General features: G+C 44.1%; 1 protein-coding gene across 1 annotated transcript; it reads left to right on the top strand.

Moving 5' to 3' along the window:
- The first annotated feature begins 384 nt into the window (after positions 1 to 384).
- On the top strand, positions 385 to 12718 carry ISYNA1 (inositol-3-phosphate synthase 1). The gene is made up of 10 exons (XM_063290691.1): positions 385 to 526; positions 3305 to 3466; positions 5447 to 5576; positions 5964 to 6157; positions 7814 to 7963; positions 8944 to 9159; positions 10179 to 10343; positions 10498 to 10611; positions 10884 to 11098; positions 11995 to 12718. The coding sequence occupies exons 1-10, from the start codon at positions 413 to 415 to the stop codon at positions 12212 to 12214; spliced, it is 1680 nt and encodes a 559-aa protein (XP_063146761.1). The 5' UTR covers positions 385 to 412; the 3' UTR covers positions 12215 to 12718.
- The last annotated feature ends 2094 nt before the right edge of the window (positions 12719 to 14812 follow it).

Below are 14812 nucleotides of genomic sequence, written 5' to 3'. Positions count from 1 at the left end.
CACACTTCTCAAAGTTGCCAAGGTTCAGAAACTCTGGGTTAACCTTTCCCAGTCCATTCTGGGAGTTTAGAGGGTTTTTTTTAACACCTATTATGTATAAGCTGCATATCCTAAGAAATAATCCAGTTTTTAAAAGTCTGACGTCAATAGAGAAGAGTGTGCCTGTTGTGTGTCTGTATGAGTTGCTGTGAAGGCCTTCTAAGCAGCCTGCGCCAAGGCAGGCTCCTTGTTTAGCCATTTAGTCCTTCTCAGCAAAGGGGTTGTGTAAGCTGCCTGTCCTAGGGAGATGTTCTGCCTTTCCAGCTGAACAGAATAGTAACTCACTCATAGTGTCCAATTTTAACTCGAGGGGAAAGGTTCCATGGCTTCTGGCTAACTCCGTTGTTTCCATCCTTCCTGGTCCAGTACAAACATGGCAACTTCATTTCTAGTGGACAGCCCAGATGTGAAGTACACTCAGGATTTCATTGAGGCCAAGTACACCTATGGCACAGTACAGGTCTGCCAGGAGAATGGTGTCACCAAGGTAAGGTGGGGGAGCAGTGGCTTGGAGAGAGTGGATTGAAGAAAAAGGGGGTGTGGACGTTGGTAAAGGCTAAGATGGGTACCCAAAGTATGTTTTTTCTTCTTTCTGCTTTCCTGGTTACTACTTAAATTACTAGGTTTTGTGATAGGCTGCATATGTCTGTGCATATGTAGCCTTTTCTCTGTTAAAAAAAAAATCAAAGTAATTTGTGGTCCCAATAGGGAAATACAAAGTTAAAGTCAGTTTTGGCCAGTGCTTTGGCCAGTGATAGGTGGGGGATTATGAGAGAAAGTCCAACACATATGGAGGGCACTGGGAGGGGAAACTAATAGCAAAAGCAGAGGATGATAACAGCAATAAGTTCTCTGAGTTGTTACATGCCCAAACAGCACCACTGTTAGAAGGTAATACTGACAAGCTCTGCTGAACTTCACAGTTTGCAGAAATGCGAAGTATTTTAGGAGGAAAATCCCCAACCCTATCCAGTGAGAATGGAGCAGGTAACAGTTGACCAGTGGTGGTGTGGCTGGAAAAGCAGACAGAAGATGGTAGAGAATAGTCTGGAAAAGAGAATTGGTGGCTGGCAGGAATTGTAAAGAAGAATTCAGACTGCGACAGTTAGTTTTATTTATTTATTTTTCAAATTTTTGTCACCACCCATCTCCCCCAAAAGGGGGACTCTGGGCGGTTTACAGTAAAATTGACAATTAAAACCATAAACATAGAAAATACAATAGAAACAGCCAAATATAAATTAAAAAGAGGTATAAAATCCAAGTAGCGATAGGATGTAGTTCAATGGGGAGGGCTCTATAGCACCAGTCACCCCCAGGAAGAACTATTGTCCTGCCCATCCCAGGCGAGGCGGCAGAACCAGGTCTTCAAATTCTTCTGGAAGGCTGGGAGCAAAAGGGCCTGTCTCACCTCCAGGGGCAGAATGTTCCAGAGGGCAGGCACCACTGCAGAGAAGGCCCGCCTCCTGGACCCCACCAGGGGTTGCCTATCCTAGGTGTCTGAATATAAACAGAGTGGTACAAAATTAAAAAATCCTCCAGCAGCTTTTAGAGCTTTTAAGTGGATCTTACACTGTCTTAAGACCCAAAGGAAATAAAGTCACCACCTGTGAATCAAAGATGGGTAAAGAGGAAGGCAGCTGATTTTTTCAGGTGGGGCACCCCTTCTGGGGCCAGTAAGACCTGCAATGAAAGGCTCAGGAGTGTGTGAACAGGGAATGTTTGTCTGAACCCAAGGAGCAAAGGGTTAGGAATACATGCAGTCCAGTTTGTGGGGAAGAAGCTAAAGCTAGGCTGGGATTAGAGGTTTTTGAGAGTTGGTTTGGTGTAGTGGTTAAGGTATCGGGCTAGAAACTGGGAGACTGTGAGTTCTAGTTCTGCCTCAGGCATGAAGCCAGCTGGGTGACCTTGGGCCAGTCACTCTGTCTCAGCCCTAGGAAGCAGGCAATGGCAAACCACCTCTGAAAAACCTTGCCAAGAAGACTTCAGGGACTTGCCCAGGCAGTCTCTGAGAATCGGACATGATTGAACAGATTAAAAAAAAAAGTTTACAAGGATTCCAGATTCAGAAGTGTCCATTGAGCCGGCAGAAGCCTGGAAAAAGATCTTGAGAACCATGAAGCCAAGATAGGGGGTTCAGGAAGAAAATGCCTATAAGAAGCATGAAGACTAGACAACTGGCTGAGAAATAGAATAAGAAGCTAGGTGACCCCAGAGTAGTTCAGTGGAAAGCGCAGAGATCTATCTATCTATCTATCTATCTATCTATCTATTTATCTATCTATCAATCAATCAATCAGAGGGACTAATTTATGAATGTCTAGCACGATGATTTAATCTGTGAAAACAGATGATGCCAAAGGTAGATATCTATCTATCTATCTATCATCTATCTAATTTCTATCACTGCCCATCTCTCCCAAAAAGGGGACTCTGGGCAGTTTAGCGGAAAGCTAAAGAGGCCTGAATGTTACCTGGCCTGTTTTCTTTCACTTACTGGCTTTAGGCCTCTGTGTTGCCCACTGTTTATGAAGGTTAAGCTCCTAATTCAGAAAGCTTGCAGACATTCCAATTGCTTGGGAAATCCAACTCTTGGAATGCTCGTAAGTTGGTTTCTCTGACATAGGGGGAGTGGTCTGTTTGGCGAGGAGCGGGTGGAGTTTTATACTGACCCTGAGGACGGGATTGTTTCTTGGAGCAGAACAGAACTTGGGAAGAGGTCTTGGAGGTAGATTAGGAGCCCTAAGGGGAGAAGAAGATTGCAGAGCAGCAACAAAGGCCAACTGGGAACTTGTTCTGCCATCCTTTTGATGCCTCAGCTAACCTGACTACAATAAAACCTGCAAGTATCATTTCTAAGTGGAAGCAGATGGCTCAACTAGCTGAGTTAAGCACTCTCTGCACCATCCTAAGCGTTGTTCGAGTGTGGGAGCTTTGTGGGCTAGGAGAAGAGAATTTGGGTGAGTGAGGGAGAATCTGCTGCCAGGATTAAGTATGAAGCATCCTCTGATCCACTGGAACTTTGAGCTGTTATTCTAATTATTCCCCTAAATCAGTGTTTCTCAACCTTGGCTGGCTGGGGAATTCTGGGAGTTGAAGTCTGCACACCTTAACGTTGCCAAGGTTGAGAAACACTGCCCTAAATAATGGCAAATGGGTCGGTGAGAATGACTTTCTGTTTTGGAGTTAGCATAACTTGCTGAGCCCTGCCACCCTCACTGAGCTTCTGATCTCATAAGGTTTCTACGGTGGGGTGTTTCCACAGGTCAAACCATTCTCTACTGACGTCACTTTCCGCACAGGCCTGCAGGTCCCCAAGCTGGGTGTGATGCTTGTTGGCTGGGGGGGAAACAATGGGTCAACGGTGACTGCTGCTGTTTTGGCCAATAGGCTGGGTCTCTCCTGGATGACCAAGAGGGGTCAAAAGGTGAGTGAGACATTCAGATTCTTGGTTGTCTGTGTCATTTTCTCTGCAAGGGATTTAAATTGTGAGCAAGAAAACTGGTTTATAGTCTGCAAAGTCTAAAGAGGATTTAGCTTGTCTTTCACCTGGTGAGAGGGTTCTCCAAACCAAACATAGACATTATCAGATATTCTACCAGGTCTCATAAGCAGCTTTTAATAGGACTGGTAAAATATCCTACCCTTGTGTTGGGGTGACTAATACTCAATTTTAATGAGAGGTTTTTAAAAAAATACTTAGTTTTTATAGCTCAAAAATTTGAGTTCAAGAAGTTTGGGAACGTCTTCTCTCCCTCCTAGTAAATACCAGAGTGAAGAAATAGATGGGTCTTCCTATATATAAATCCATCTGCACCATTCCTTCCTTTCAGGAAGGGAGTCAGAATTTTGTATATTAGAATTTTATATGCTTTTTAAAAAACCATTTTATATAAAGGAATGTTTCTGTATTTTTATGATTAGCAGGGAAAGTGGGAAGCTGATAGGATGTCTTTAAAGGTGAAAATACAAATGTGTTGCATATTAACAAATCACCTCTCTAATATTCATGGGTTCTAAGTAAATCCTTGCCTGGACAGTGGAAGAATCCTAATTTTATGGGGAAGGGGTGGAAATAAAGATCCCCTCTTAAATTTGTTGCTGAAACATGATTTGAAAGACATCAGTGATCATAATTTAGACAGTGGGAAGTAATAGGGTATGATGTTCACATATGAGGTGATGCCTTAGTAGGCAAGTGGGGACCAGGCACCTTCCCATTAACTTTTTTTTTGTAAGCAAATGACTCTGAAAGTGTGTATGAGAACCAGTTTGGTCTAGTGGTTAAGGCGCTAGAAACCAAGGGTCCATGAGTTCTAGTCCCGCCTTAGGCATGAAGCCAGCTGGGTGACCTTGGGCCAGTTGCTCTCTCAGCCCTGGGAAGGAGGCAAGGGCAAACCACTTCTGAAAAACCTTGCCAAGAAAACTGCAGGGTCTTGTCCAGGTAGTCGCCAGGAGTCAGTATTGACTCAAAGGCATGCACACACAAAAAAATGTGTATAACCTGGTGGTCCTGATGCTGGACAAAAAATTCTGTCCAACTGTGCTCCCCACCTGTCCTGGATGAGACAAGCAAGTTCTCCAGTGTCTCAAGCAATATTAGGATTATTCTCATCAATTGCACTGAATCTTTTGAACTGGAGATGAAAGGACCATAGTTCATTTCCCTAACAGTAAGAGCTTCCTAAAACTTCGTAAGAATAATGCCTATTTAGTAGTGGGAACAATTACAGGTAGTCCTTGCTTAACGACCAGAGTAGGGACAAGAATTTTGGTTGCTAAGTGATGCGGTCATTAAGTGAGGCACCATGTGACTGGACCCAATTTTATGACCATTTTTGCAGCAGGTGCAAAGCAGGTCACCACGATCGTAAAGCGAATCAACCATTTCCAATTGATTGTTTGGGTTGGAAGCCAGTTGGGAAGGTCGCAAATCATGATCACGTGACTGCGGGACACTGCAAACAGTTGCAAATGTGAGCCGGTTGCCAAGCGCCCAAATTGCGATCATGTGACCACGAGGGTGGTGCAACGGTCATAACTTTGAGGACGGGCTGTAAGTAACTTTTTTTAGCCCTGTCATATTTCCAAACCTTCGTTAAATGGATGGTCATTAAGCGAGGACTACCTGTATCCAGAGAGATGATGGGTTTTTCCTTAGATGTGTTCAAATGGAGGTTAGAAGGCCAAATTAAAGTATATCTGGGATGCTTTAATTTGGATTCTAGCCCTTAGGAGCAGGTTGGAGTCAGTGGCAGCCCTTCCAACTCTAGGCTTCTAAAAATTAATATAAAAAGCAAATGGTTGATACTTCTTCTGCTACTGGAAAAGATCATTAGGCAGTTGCATTGAATGCTTCACCCATTTTGCCCATACTGATGCCAGGTCTCCCATTTCTGCCCCTCAGCACGCCAACTACTATGGCTCTCTCTTACAAGCATCCACAGTATGTCTGGGGAGTGGTCCCTCCGGAGACGTTTATGTTCCTTTCCGTGATATGCTCCCAATGGTACATCCTAATGACATAGTCTTTGATGGTAAGTGCTGGTTTGCAAACAAAAACAAAAAGTCAAGGGAAGGGGGTCTGCTTGCCTTCTTATTAAAGCTTCAAACTTTAATTGGGAGATCAGTCAAATTAAAGAAAAAAATTGGAAGAAGGTCATGTTGTGAATTGGCCTGAGAATTAATGCCCAAATTTTGGAAGCAGCTTTGTTGTGCCTTCTTAACATGTTTTTCATGAGCAGTATTTCTCAACTTTGGTAACTTTCAAGACATTCCCAGTTTGCTGGCTGGGGAATTCTGGGAGTTGAAGTCCACCTGTCTTAAAGTTACCGAGGTTGAGCAACACTGATACAGAGGTTGGGATGGCTTCGTATTGGTGATGCTTGCTCTTAAAAGGTTCGCCTTTTTTCCCATCCTGCTAGGCTGGGACATCTCTTCCATGAATTTGGCTGATGCCATGCGCAGGGCCCAGGTCTTGGACTGGCCCCTTCAAGAGCAGCTCCGTCCCCACATGATAGGCCTGAGGCCCCGGCCTTCCATCTACATCCCTGAGTTCATTGCTGCCAATCAGGGGGACCGGGCTGACAATGTTCTGACCGGGAACAAGGCTGAGCAGGTGAGTAGAAGGTGCAAAGGTAAGGTGTAAAGTTACCCAAAGTCCGATCCTTGATCCATCTAGCTCTGTGTTCATTCTTGCAGTAGTTAACAGAGGTCTGTTTTGAAAAGAGCCTTTCTAATCTACATCTTTTTGAGATGAGATCCACATTTGGTCTTCCATTGGGGTGCCAAGAGCCTGGCTCCTTAAATAGGCAGGGCCAGGCTTGAAAACTACACTAGTTTGGATTAAAGTCAAAACTGAATTTAAATTAAATAGAGTTCATATGATTATTTCTGCACTAAGAATACCATTTGGTATTTTGAATAGCAATTTTGGGAAGTGTGCTTGGGGCACTTCCTTCAAGGCTTTGTGGGAGATAGATGTGATTCCTTAGACATCAGCTTTTGCGTTTCTGTTCAGCCTGCAGGTGCCCCACTTCGAGTCTTGATGGACAAGTCCATGCAATTTTCATGGGAGCATTTTTCCAGGGCTGACTGGCCCAAAGTCACCGACCTGGCTTCCATGCCTAAGGCATGGAATTTTCCTGCTCTGTCCAGTGCTGTAACCATTAAATGAAGCTGACTTTCTTGGCCTGCATAAGATGCTTTTTTGGGGGCGGGGGATGCCTTCAAGTCAGTTTTTGACTCCTGGCGACTGCCTGGAGAAGTCCCTGCAGTTTTCTTGGCAAGATTTTCAGAAGTGGTTTGCCATTGCCTCCTTCCTAGGGCTGAGAGAGAGTGACTGGCCCAAGGTCACTCAGCTGGCTTTGTGCCTAAGGTGGGACTAGAACTCACAGTCTCCTGGTTTCTAGCCCAGTGCCTTAACCCCTACACCAAACTGGCTCTCCTAGAGATGCTCTACTGTGGAGTTATGCGTGATTTCAATGAGCCTGCAAAGCAGATCAAGAACTCTTGAGTTTTTCTCACCTTACAGATCCTTTTTCCTGAAGCTCTTGGACATTAAACTTGGCATGTCTGCCAGCCTTCAGTGGTATACAAGCCCTGATGCTCCAGGGGAAGAACGTAGCTGGCTAAATCTTCGTTCATTAAACCAGGAAGCTGCCTGAGGCCATCTAGCCTAATATCACCTCCACCGGTTTTCAGGCAGTCTCTGTGGTCCCATCTCAATAAGAGGCCTTTCTCATCAGTTGCTGCTGGAGTTACTTGCTTGGAAATTGTTGGCATTGTTGGCAGTGCCTTAAATTGTTAGGCACTGAACAGAAATTAAAAAATTGAGGATGTTAATGTTACAGCAGTACTATATATAATCTAAATTGCCTAGATTAGTTAAATCCCAATTTATTTACTTTTATCCAGGGATTTTCCCAAGTGGGCAGTATACAGTGCATATTATCTTACGCAGTCTGGATGTTATCCTCTTATTTCAGATGCGGGGAAGAGTGGCTTACTGAAGGCTGTTGGGACATTTGAACTGGCAGTTTCTCAGTTTAGATCCTGCTTATTTGGACCCAAATTGATGGGAAGTTGTTTGTAATGCATCCAGGATATATTTAGAAAGCTTGGCTTAATTGTCTTGATTAGGAATCTGGTATGATTTGTTTTCCTTTTTTTCTGGAATGAGTTCTTTGCAAGCAGCAGCAATCCAACTGCTCATTTACTTGTTAGAATCTGACATTTAACTTACACATGTTCTTCACCTTATGCTCCTCCAAAGATAGCTCAGATCCGCCACGATATCCAGGACTTCAAGAATTCCAGTGGAGTGGAGAAGGTGATTGTCCTCTGGACGGCCAACACTGAGCGCTTCTGTGAAATCCAGCCTGGAGTGAATGATACAGCCAGCAATTTACTCCAAGCTATTGAGGTGAGATATGGGTGCATATGTCTCTTTCCTTCTTTCATCCAGTGCTGACTCTTCTTGTTCCTCAAATGGATTTTCCTTTTCTTTAACTTGAGCTTAATTTTTTTTAAAGAGATGTAGGACTGAGACTAGGCACCTAAGTGTTGCAAATCTAAACCAATTTAAAACTCATTATTCTTACTTGGTGGACCCCTCTTCTCCTACCTCATCAGCCCCAGTCACACACAACAAATGAGCTAGACTTTTAATGAAAGAACTCAGTATCTTCATATCTTTTCTCAGTCATTTGGCTATGCCAGGAAGGTTAAAATGCTTTGAAACACCAACTTATAATTGCGGTGTAGGTATGCACCAAATATCACCCACTTTAATTTTTAGCTGTGGTATATAATTAAAATTTTGCAGACAGAAGATATAACAGCTTACAGTTTTAAGGAAACAAACTTGTAGCAAAGGTTGAGGAAGAGGGTTTAATTAACTGTGATTACCTTGTGCAGCCTTGTCCAGTTTTTTCCAGATTTGTTGGTATTACATTTCCAGTATCCCCAGACAACCTGAGCATTTGAAATTATACTAGAACTTTCTAGTTTCATCAAAAAGGTTCATATTCCTCACTTTTCTTAGGTTTATAAACATCATATTCATGTGTTTTGGTTTTAGTGTGGTAAGGGAACCCAGCCACTGTAGTTGATAAACCATGGCTCATGGTTCGACCTTGAACCCAGCCAATTCTAGTTTGCTTGTACCGTGGCTTGATACAATATGTGAACCAGCAATCCTGCCCTCAAAATTGTATCTCAGTTCTCCTTTCTCCAACAGCCACTCCCCTGTTCTATCTTGTCTGCCCTAACTTACAGACATTCCAACAACTGCAGGGATGAATATTTTACTGAAGATGTGGGTCTCTGGGGTGGAAGGCAGAAGAGGAGGTCTCTCTGTCTTTCAGCCTCCTGACCAACTGACCTCTTGATGTTTTTCTCCAGTCTGGCCTGGAGGTCTCTCCTTCTACACTCTTTGCTGTGGCAAGCATCCTGGAAGGTTGTGCCTACATCAATGGCTCTCCCCAAAACACTTTTGTACCTGGAGTTATTGAACTTGCTATCCAGCAGGGGGTCTTTATAGCTGGAGACGATTTCAAATCTGGTCAGACAAAGCTCAAGTCGGTCCTGGTGGACTTCCTCATCAGCTCTGGTATTAAGGTGAGTGATGACAGTGGGATGGGACATGGCCTTTGACTTTCTGGTTGTGCTTGAAGATTGGGCAATATGTGGCCTCTCAGAGGTAGTGGAATTTCAGCTCCCAGCAACCCCAGCCAGCATGGCTTATGGTGAGGGATGCTGGGAACAATAGTTTTCAAACATATGGAGGCGGTGTAGATTTTTCCACCCTTGCTGTAACTTTAGTGTGATCTCTGCATTTTGCATATTTTCATATCACAAAACCAGCAAGAATTCTGTTCCGTAGGACCAGAGTAAAAAAATGGGAAACTCCATGATCATTATGTTTTGCACAGTGCTAAGCACCATTGATCCTTGCTGCTGCAATATTTTGTAGTTCAAATGGTGTGTGAACTTCAGGACCCCCCAAAAGGTTCTTAAATTAATGCCAATTTCAGATAGAACAAATCTAAAAGTAGTGGCTTATAAAGGATGGTTGACTATGGACAATTATTTCCATGATGCCGCCTTCCTGATGCATTGGATTATCATTCCCATCCTCTGCAGTCATATTGCCCTTTGGCTGAGTTTGGGGATGATGGCCATGATAGGCCAACACATCTGGAAGGGATTGTTTCAAGGCAGGTTGGCTTAGACACTGATGCTGGATCTGAGATGGGAACCTTTGCCTTTTAGTAAGTGAAATTCAGGAATAGTAGAAGAGCGGGAGAAAGATTAACGAAAAAGTCTGCAAATGACCAGGGGAGATCTCTGGCCTCTGCTACCCCTTCATTAAAACCTACGTGCAGGATTAATCCTAATCCTAATCTGGCTCTGTAACGTGACCTCAAGATGCCACTGCAAGCACCACTGTTCCAAAGATGAACATAGGGATCTAATCTCCCAAACTGAGCTCAGTTGGCATGAGAGTAAGTAGAGTTGTTGCTTTGCCATAGGCATATGATTGGAGCAGCAGACACTCTTTCCGCTTTTTCCAGAAGCTCAGAATAAGGACTAGAAGCCTTGGGTTTTCTACAAACACTGTCTTCCCTTTCTTACAGCCAGTCTCTATTGTTAGCTACAACCACTTGGGCAATAATGATGGGAGGAACCTGTCTGCGCCGGCTCAGTTCCGTGCCAAGGAAATTTCCAAGAGCAGTGTGGTGGACGACATGGTGCAGTCGAACGCTGTCCTGTACAGGCCAGGGGAACAGCCGGATCACTGCGTGAGTGGGAGGCGGTGGTGTGGTTTGGGGCACAATAGCGTGCCAGCCTGTAGGTGGTATGTGTGCGCACATGGGAGGTGCTCATCTTTTTTGGCTGCAAGGGATTATTTACTTGTTGCTTGCTCATAGACACCACTGCACACTCCCTGGACAGGTGGTGATCAAGTATGTGCCCTACACTGGTGACAGCAAGCGGGCACTAGATGAATACACTTCAGAGATCGCTTTGGGGGGAACCAACACCATCGTCATTCACAATATGTGCGAGGTGGGTGAAAAGCTGTAGGGTTCCATGTGACGCAGACATGTTCTGGAAACCCTACATTGGAGGTGATTATGGGTTTTTTTCCTCCAGCATCCCCATTCAAGGGATTGGAAGGGGTGAGGGGTGGAGGTAGTGTCCCATTTCTTGCTTAGCCCACAGGCAGGGAATAACTGCCAGTTCTGAATTGAGGAAATTGGTGCGAATTCCTGCACCTGGGGATGAAGTTGATCACGTTGGGTCAACCTTCCACGTTGCGTTCCTGATTCCTTCTGCAGGATTCATTACTGGCTGCTCCCATAATCTTGGACTTGGTCATCCTGGCTGAGCTCTGCCAACGGATCCAAGTGGGCGTAGGAGACGCCAAGCCGGAGCCCCTTCACAGTGTCTTGTCCCTTTTGAGCTTCCTCTGCAAGGCTCCCCTTGTCCCTGAAGGCGCCCCAGTGGTCAACGCCCTCTTCCGCCAACGGGCTGCCATCGAGAACCTGTTCAGGTAACCGCAACCCGCTTGGATAACCATCCCATAACTTGGCAGCAACCAGTTCTATCATGGCTTTGTGTCACAGTGGAAATCTTCTTCTGTCTGCCACTCCATTTGTGCTGTATGCATGGTTTCATAATCTGGCATATTTTTAGGCTAGTTGTTGAGGCTTAATTAAACCCTCAAGGTTGTGAAAGGCGCACCAGGACTCTGGTTACAGGGATTCAGTCCCAGCTGCCCTTTGCTACCATGCGCACATTTTCCTCTCTACCCTGCATCTTTTAACCTCCTTGCCAGGATGAGTTGTGAAGGTAACCATAGCAACTCCTGCATTGCTTTTTGACTGGGCCTGCTGAGAACTGGGTTTGAGTCACCATGGTAACCCTGTGCATTTCTTCGTGTTCTCAGGTTTCTCCCTTTTCAGGCCCTCCACTATCCCCTAAATCCATTAACTTTAGCTTGAAATGTAGCACTCTGCTCCCATGTATTTCTAGCTGGATAGACAACCACCATTCTGTTTTCCCCAAGGGCCTGATACTTGAAGATAGGCTCCCTCCACCCGAAGATTTTGTCTAGCCGCCATGGTTACTAGCTGCTTGTAGACCCACTTCCATGAACTTACCCAACTCTTTCTGAAAAGCCAGAAGGCACTCTGTTTTATGGCAATGTTCCTTAAAGCTTGCGTTACTCCTCTGTTGTAGATCTCTCGGCCAAGAGGTTTAGTTCATGGTTCCCCTTGAGCCTTACAAGCAGGAGAATGCCCCTTTTCTTCATGTTATAAGCCTCTGTCTCCTTTTGACTGAGGCTTATTAACATGCAGGAAGACTTAAGACTATTTTTTTTGCAGTGGGGGGGACTGCTTGCAAGCAAGATGCGCTAACCTGCTGGCTCTTTCCTCCCTTCCACAGGGCCTGTGTGGGGCTCCCGCCTCAAAACCACATGCAGCTGGAATACAAGACCCAGAGACCGTGGGGCTGTGCAAAGCGGGTCCTGTCCACCGTGCCCCCAGCTTGGCCAGCTGCTCCTAAAAAGGCAGCCCCCCACATGAATGGCTTTGTGGGTCCCATCAAAAGCAACAGCCACCCAGACCCCAATGCCCACAGCTGCTTAGTTGACCTGCAAAATTAGAAGCTCACAGCCATGTCCCATTGCTAGCCAACATTGCATGGCAACCAGACCAGACTTAGAACTTGGACTGTCTGCCTCCTTGACCACCCCCACCCTGCTTTTTCTATTTGGTTACTTAGATTTTTATGTAGAAGTAGTGGCAAAGCTGTGTTTTGGGGACAGGCAATGTACCTTTCTGTGTTCTTATGTTATCTGTTATGAATGAAATTTGATTTGAGTGCTCGAATGTTTGAAATATTAAGATGTAACTATAGTCATCTCCTGAATCTCTTCATCTAGCTCAGAAATTTAGACTGATTTGGCTATCCTTTTTTTTAATTGAGATTAGAATAAACACATTGAAAAAAGAAAGATGAGAGGGCTTGGTTCCTTTGTGATACCAACCTCCAACCTTCCATTGTTGGTTAAGGCTACCGCCTTAACCCTTTTGGGTATACAGATCTCCATGGTTTGCACAGCCTATAGAAAACTCATGTGATACATCCTGTAAATGACAATTAGGAAAAAACCCATCTGGTGAAGATTTATCTATGGCGGTTTTTCAGCCGTGGCAACTTGAAGATGTGTGGACTTCAACTCACAGGTGGCCAGGGAATTCTGGGAATTGAAGTCCACACTTCTTTGTTGCCATGGTTGAGAAACACTGGGTTGCTAGGAGTTGATACCAACTATCCTGTGTGTTGATTGAGCCAAACTGATCTTAGGATGGCTAAACACAACTTCAATGTTAAGAAACGGTGTGCCTTTGGTGATTAGAACAGGATGGAAGGAGTTTCTTGAATATCCATGGGGATCTGACTGGATCTTTCCTGTAGTACACAGAGGTTGTACTCAATTTATTCTTGCTCTGATCTACCAGTGCCCCTTTGCTCAACCTGAAAATGAGTTGCTAGGATTCAAACAAGAAAAAAAAAGACATGATCTCCCTGCCTGGGCACTTCCTGCGGGTGTCTGGCCACCAGATGTTGGCCTAGCTGAATCTTGGGTTTTATGTAGCAGTATAAGAGTTGGTCCCCTGGGGGAAGATAACAGATTGTTCTGCTTGCTGAGTGGGAAACAACAAACCACTTGTAGACATTTTTTTCTTAAAAAAAATCCAAATTACATTTATTGATGCAAGTTTTCTCATTGGAAACCTTAAAAATTCAACGACATCCTCCAAAAATGTTATTTTATTTACACAGAATAACAATGAAAAAAGCCCAAGCTGATGCTGTAATCCTTTGGATCTGGACTGGGGCAGCAAATTTGCCTTCTTCCCCATTCTTTAAGTTTGTGCAGAAGCTGCCCCCAAACCCAGAAAAAAGGAGCAGAGTCAAGCATTTCTCTTCTCCCCAATATACTTTTTACAATCACACAAAAGCTGTGAAACCCCAACACTTCAGTGTTAAGATGTTATGTAGGAATGGATGAATATGAATTTGATTCCTCATTTTTTTTCAGCCACAAATTAATTTGGTTCTGTTTCTGCATCACTTGTAATTTTAAAACAATTACATTTTGATGATACAATTTTTGCCTAATTTTTTGCATACCATCTTTCCTTACATACATTTTTGTATTTGCTTTTCATTGTACTTTTTGGAAAGCTACATTATAAAATTCTGAGATGCAGAAGTACCCCCCAAAAATAATTTGTTTTCTCTGCTGCCTATGAATTTGGGACATGTGAATTTGATGAGTTACTAAGATACCAGCTGAGGAAATTTGTCCCACATCTATCGATCCAGGTTAAATTGAGGAGAAAGTTTTGTACCAAGTGGGAATATACAATCCAAATTCTTACTTTACATATAATTCATTTGCTATTAAAAGATCACACACATCCTGGAGGTATGGAACTGTTGGGTGTAAACATGGTTTTGGAAGTTACAGAGTAACTAGGTAGAAATGGGAACGTGATCAGAAGGGCCCTCCCTGCCTTCTTGCTAAAGTTCCTAGGGAGGGAGGAATAAGATGAAAAGAGCCCATTTTCATATAAACTGTGGAAAAAAATAGATTCTGCCGTTTACACTGCTATCATGGAATGTCCTTGTTTCTCCTCAGGGTGGCAACGGACACAGCATTGACATGAGTTCCCCAATTCCCAACTCTGGGAGTCCTTAAAGTTTCTATAATGATGGTGGTGGGTGGGAGAGTGAGTCAGTATCACGTTCCAATTACGCTGGAAAGGTGGGACTGTAGCTGCTTCTAAGGAGAGCTGGATAGAAAGATCGGGATCAACTGAGAAGTTGCTCTAGGATATGTAGATTGTGTCTGTGTGCCTACCTAAATTCAGCTACTGAAAACTTAGGCTTGTAGGAAGAGTAAATATTCCTGAAATAGTAATGGGCTCGGAGAGGTAATCCATTCTAAATCTGTCTCTCTTGCACTTGGATCTCCATAGCCGGAGCTATCATCATGTAAATGAGACAAGCTTAAAGAGTGCCTACTTCTTTTATAGTGTACAGGTAGTCCTCATTTAACAACCATTCATTTAGTGACAGTTTGGACTTACAACAGTGTTGGAAAAAACGACTTAAGACCGGTCCTCACACTTATGACTGTCATACCATCCCTGCAGTCATGTGATCACAATTTGGGCACTTGGCAACTGGT

Source organism: Candoia aspera, chromosome 1 (genome assembly GCF_035149785.1).
Source record: "Candoia aspera isolate rCanAsp1 chromosome 1, rCanAsp1.hap2, whole genome shotgun sequence".
NCBI lineage: Eukaryota > Metazoa > Chordata > Lepidosauria > Squamata > Boidae > Candoia > Candoia aspera.
This window is presented reverse-complemented; position numbering and strand designations above follow the sequence as displayed.

Bases quoted from the DNA above. Each gene is read 5' to 3' on its own strand.
- ISYNA1 (XM_063290691.1), top strand. From the start codon at position 413: ATGGCAACTTCATTTCTAGTGGACAGCCCAGATGTGAAGTACACTCAG. The intron at 10,344-10,497 runs GTGAGTGGGAGG...CTCCCTGGACAG, and splicing joins GGGAACAGCCGGATCACTGC to GTGGTGATCAAGTATGTGCC. The intron at 11,099-11,994 runs GTAACCGCAACC...TCCCTTCCACAG, and splicing joins GCCATCGAGAACCTGTTCAG to GGCCTGTGTGGGGCTCCCGC.